This window comes from Otolemur garnettii, unplaced genomic scaffold, assembly GCF_000181295.1.
Source record: "Otolemur garnettii isolate 467f Iridium unplaced genomic scaffold, OtoGar3 scaffold00224, whole genome shotgun sequence".
Taxonomy (NCBI): Eukaryota; Metazoa; Chordata; class Mammalia; order Primates; family Galagidae; genus Otolemur; species Otolemur garnettii.
Window position 1 is genome coordinate 69,882 of NW_003852619.1, and position 4,223 is coordinate 74,104.

The following is a 4,223-nucleotide window of genomic DNA, read 5'->3' on the forward strand; positions in this document are numbered from 1 at the left end:
TACGTGATAACCCTGGGTCCCTTTTAATTCTGTCCTCAAACTTTTCTACGTGATAACCCTGGGTCCCTTTTAATTCTGTCCTCAAACTTTTCTACATGATAACCCTGGATCCCTTTTCTACATGATAGCCTTTTAGATATATTAAGGTATATATATTAGATATATTAAGGTAGATATATTAAGGTAGCCGCTGTACGTTTCCTCTCACAAACTTTTCCCCCTTTGGGATACACATCCTCAGCTCTTTCAGTTGTTCCTCATATGATATCATTTTCATCATCCTGATTGCTTTCTAAGGATAAACAAAACTTTGTTAATGTCCCTTCTAAAATGTGTTTGGAATTGGACATAATATTCAGTATGTAGCTGAATTTGATCTGGATGTTGTGTATCTGGACACTAATGCGGCATGAAATTGCTGAAGGTTTTTAGCAGGCATGTTCTTTTGCCTCATAAAGAATTTGTAATTAATGAAAATCCTAGGGCTTTAATCTGAAGGTTTGCCTTCACATATAACTATATAACTTCTTTTTTTTTTCTTTTGAGACAGAGCCTCAAGCTGTCCCCCTGGGTAGAGTGCCATGGCATCACAGCTCACAGCAACCTCCAACTCCTGGGCTCAAGCGAGTCTCCTGCCTCAGCCTCCCAAGTAGCTGGGACCACAGGCACCTGCCACAACGCCCGGCTATTTTTTGGTTGCAGCCGTTATTGTTGTTTGGTGGGCCCGGGCTGGATTCAAACCCACCACCTTAGGTGTATGTGGCTGGTGCCTTAGCCACTTGAGCCATAGGCACCGAGCCATTTTTTTTTTTCCAGTTTTAGCTGGGGCCGGGCCTGAACCTGCCACCCCCAGTATGTGGGGCTGGCACCCCACTCCTTGAGCCACAGGCACCATCCCACATATAACTTCTTTTCAGACCAAGTCTCTATCTTCCTTTAATTGTGCAACAAATATTTATTTAAAAACAAGAATGTAAGACTTTATATTTACCCTATTAAGTTTTATCTCATTAGCCTATCAGCCAGTCTTGTTTTCTTTGAATTTTGATTTTTGTCATTCACTTTATGCTAATTGAACAAAGGGCCTTGAAGCTAATGTCAGAATCTTTTCAGGTATCTGGGAAATGATAATCAAACGTGTGGAAACTATGTTCCAAAAATCATTGGATGAAGATATAACTCAGTTCTTCTGAATGGCAGGGAAAATGTTAGTTCAAATTTTTTCTGCCTGGCTAGAAAGTGTTTGGAGTCTCAGCAGGGTCCCCCTCGGGAAGTAGACCCCACTCCTACAGCTCTCACATGTGGGGTGAGACAAGAGGTCCTCAGTTGACCACTTGCCTGTAGAAAACCTACAGGAGCAGACAAAGAGAAAAAAAGAAAAAAAAGAAAAACACACCTTTCTTGGGGGGGAGGGGACGGACACTTTTCCTCTGGGTTGTATTTTGTACCTGAAGTTTGCTTTCTTGGAGTCGTAGCTTGCCTCAGCAGATGTGACCTGCAGATATCGCTCCTCTCTCTGGGCTTGGCTCCTAGTCTTCAGCTTTATTGGGTAATTTCTGGACATTATCCTTCCCTCTGGACGGGAGATTCTGTCGGAGGCTGGCTCCAGTCGGCCATCTTGCCCCCTAACTCAGTTCTTCTAGTATATATGTTAATACCACTGTGAATTGACAAGGGCAGGAAAGGACTGGGTACATTGCCAGCTTGCCTTGTGTTAAATAAGTACTCCAGAAGAGATGCTGTTCTAAGATATGTTGTGTTAACGTAAAGCCAAAAGAGGGGGCTAATTGTTCCCAAGAAATCAACTAATGTACATCAGGTTGAGACTGAGTCATTGTAAGCATTGTTTTACTTTGTATTTGAAAAATTTATACTGAGCACAGCATTAGGCAATGTGGGACATAATGGAGAACTAAGTTTGCCTCATAGCTAGTGTGACCACATGCTCTGCTTTGCCTGAGGCAACTCTGACTCATGCCTGTTGTCCCAGTGTAATTATTCGTAACATCATTTTTCACTTTAAAAAGGGTACAGGTTTGGAGGATAAATTATTTTTCTACCCTTCTCATAACCTACTGGTTCCTTTTAGTATCGTATCTGGGTAATTACACAGGTGTAATTTGGCATCTCTAATGAGGTTACAACAGTACTTGTCTATTTGAACAAATTGTTTCCTGACCAAGTGAAGTTGATAATAAACTTTAACCAGGCAATTAAAGTCTGCAAATACATAGCATTTCCTGAGCCACCCTGAAGAGGGCAGTGTTATGTATATCTAGAATGATTCAATTCTGGCCAAAAAATAGGCTCTTCTTTGTACATGAAAATCAGAAATACCGATGTTCTTTTTTTTTTTTTTTTGAGATAAGAGTCTTACTGTGTCACCCTCAGTAGAATGCCATAGTGTCACAGCTCACAGCAACCTCGAACTCTTGGGCTTAAGCGATTCTCTTGCCTCAGCCTCCCAAGTACCTGGGACTATAGGCGCTTGCCACACGCCCAGCTATTTTATGGCTGTAGTTGTCATTGTTGTTTGGCAGGTCCGGGCCGGGTTTGAACCCGCCAGCTCCGGTGTATGTGGCTGAGCTACAGGCACCAAGCCAATATTGATGTTCTAAAAGAACACATTGGAACCAATATTGTGAATAGAATTTATTTTCTGAGCAAAAAAGTAAAATATGAAAAATTAAATCATTAACATTCAGAACATGCTTTTTTTAATTTGTAAACTCTGAACTTTGATGCCTTGAATATACAATGATCTATTATAACAATTATGCATAGACTTTAATAATCTACATATCTCATGCTTCTTTCATGTCTTTACTAATTAATGACTTGATGTGTTTAATAATCATAATATATTCTGCGTCACATAGTTTCCATATTTATGTAAAATAAGCCCTTAAAAATTAAGTTTTGATAGTTTTGTTATACTTGTTTAAATATTACTTTCCTCTAAAAAAGAAAGAAATTCTATATTTTACTTTATGACTTCAATCATACGGTAATGTTGAACTCTAGTATTTAGAATGTTTCTAGAAATTGTGTGATTATTTTTGTGTCAATAGTATGTAATCTGTTAGCTCCTAATAACAAAAGTATGTTCCTTGTGTTTTGTATTTTGGATCTCCTAATGTAATGTTCTCTTTTTAGAAAAGGTGGACAAGTCCTATTTTCAAGAGAAGATGACTTTTAACAGTTTTGAAGGATCTAAAACTTGTATACCTGCAGACATCAATAAGGATGAAGAATTTGTAGAAGAGTTTAATAGATTAAAAACTTTTGCTAATTTTCCAAGTACTAGTCCTGTTTCAGCATCAACACTGGCACGAGCAGGTTTTCTTTATACTGGTGAAGGAGATACCGTGCGGTGCTTTAGTTGTCATGCAGCAGTAGATAGATGGCAATATGGAGACTCAGCAGTTGGAAGACACAGGAAAGTATCCCCAAATTGCAGATTTATCAACGGCTTTTATTTTGAAAATAGTGCCATGCAGCCTACAAATCCTGGTGTCCAGAATGGTCAGTACAAAGTTGAAAACTATCTGGGAAACAGAAATCATTTTGGTTTAGACAGGCCATCTGAGACTCACGCAGACTATCTTCTGAGAACTGGACAGGTTGTAGATATATCAGACACCATTTACCCAAGGAATCCTGCCATGTGTAGTGAAGAAGCTAGATTAAAGTCATTCCAGAATTGGCCAGACTATGCCCACTTAACCCCAAGAGAGTTAGCTAGTGCTGGACTCTACTACACAGGTATTGATGATCAAGTGCAGTGCTTTTGTTGTGGTGGAAAATTGAAAAATTGGGAACCTTGCGATCGCGCCTGGTCAGAACACAGGCGACACTTTCCTAATTGCTTCTTTGTTTTGGGCCGGAACATTAATACTAGAAGTGAATCTGATGTTGTGAGTTCTGATAGGAATTGCCCAAATTCAACAAATCTTCCAAGAAATCCATCCATGGCAGATTATGAAGCACGGATCATTACTTTTGGGACGTGGATATACTCAATTAACAAGGAGCAGCTTGCAAGAGCTGGATTTTATGCTTTAGGTAAACTTTATAATAAAACCAATAAATAACTTTCCAACTATTCCAGGGCTCCTAAAAAGTAAATTGATGCCTTTAGCCCCTTGACCTAGTAAATATTTAGGTATAAACTGGTATGATTATATCACTACTATTCTGTGAACTCTTTTTTTTTTTTTTTT

General features: G+C 39.1%; 1 protein-coding gene across 1 annotated transcript in view; it reads left to right on the forward strand.

Moving 5' to 3' along the window:
• The window catches only part of XIAP (X-linked inhibitor of apoptosis), a 59,192-nt gene that overhangs the window by 21,815 nt on the left and 33,154 nt on the right, over positions 1-4,223 (forward strand). The window contains exon 2 of the mRNA XM_023508117.1: positions 3,157-4,065. Within this exon, the coding sequence (XP_023363885.1) occupies positions 3,189-4,065 (877 nt within the window). The 5' untranslated portion in view covers positions 3,157-3,188. The remainder of the gene's footprint in view (positions 1-3,156; positions 4,066-4,223) is intronic.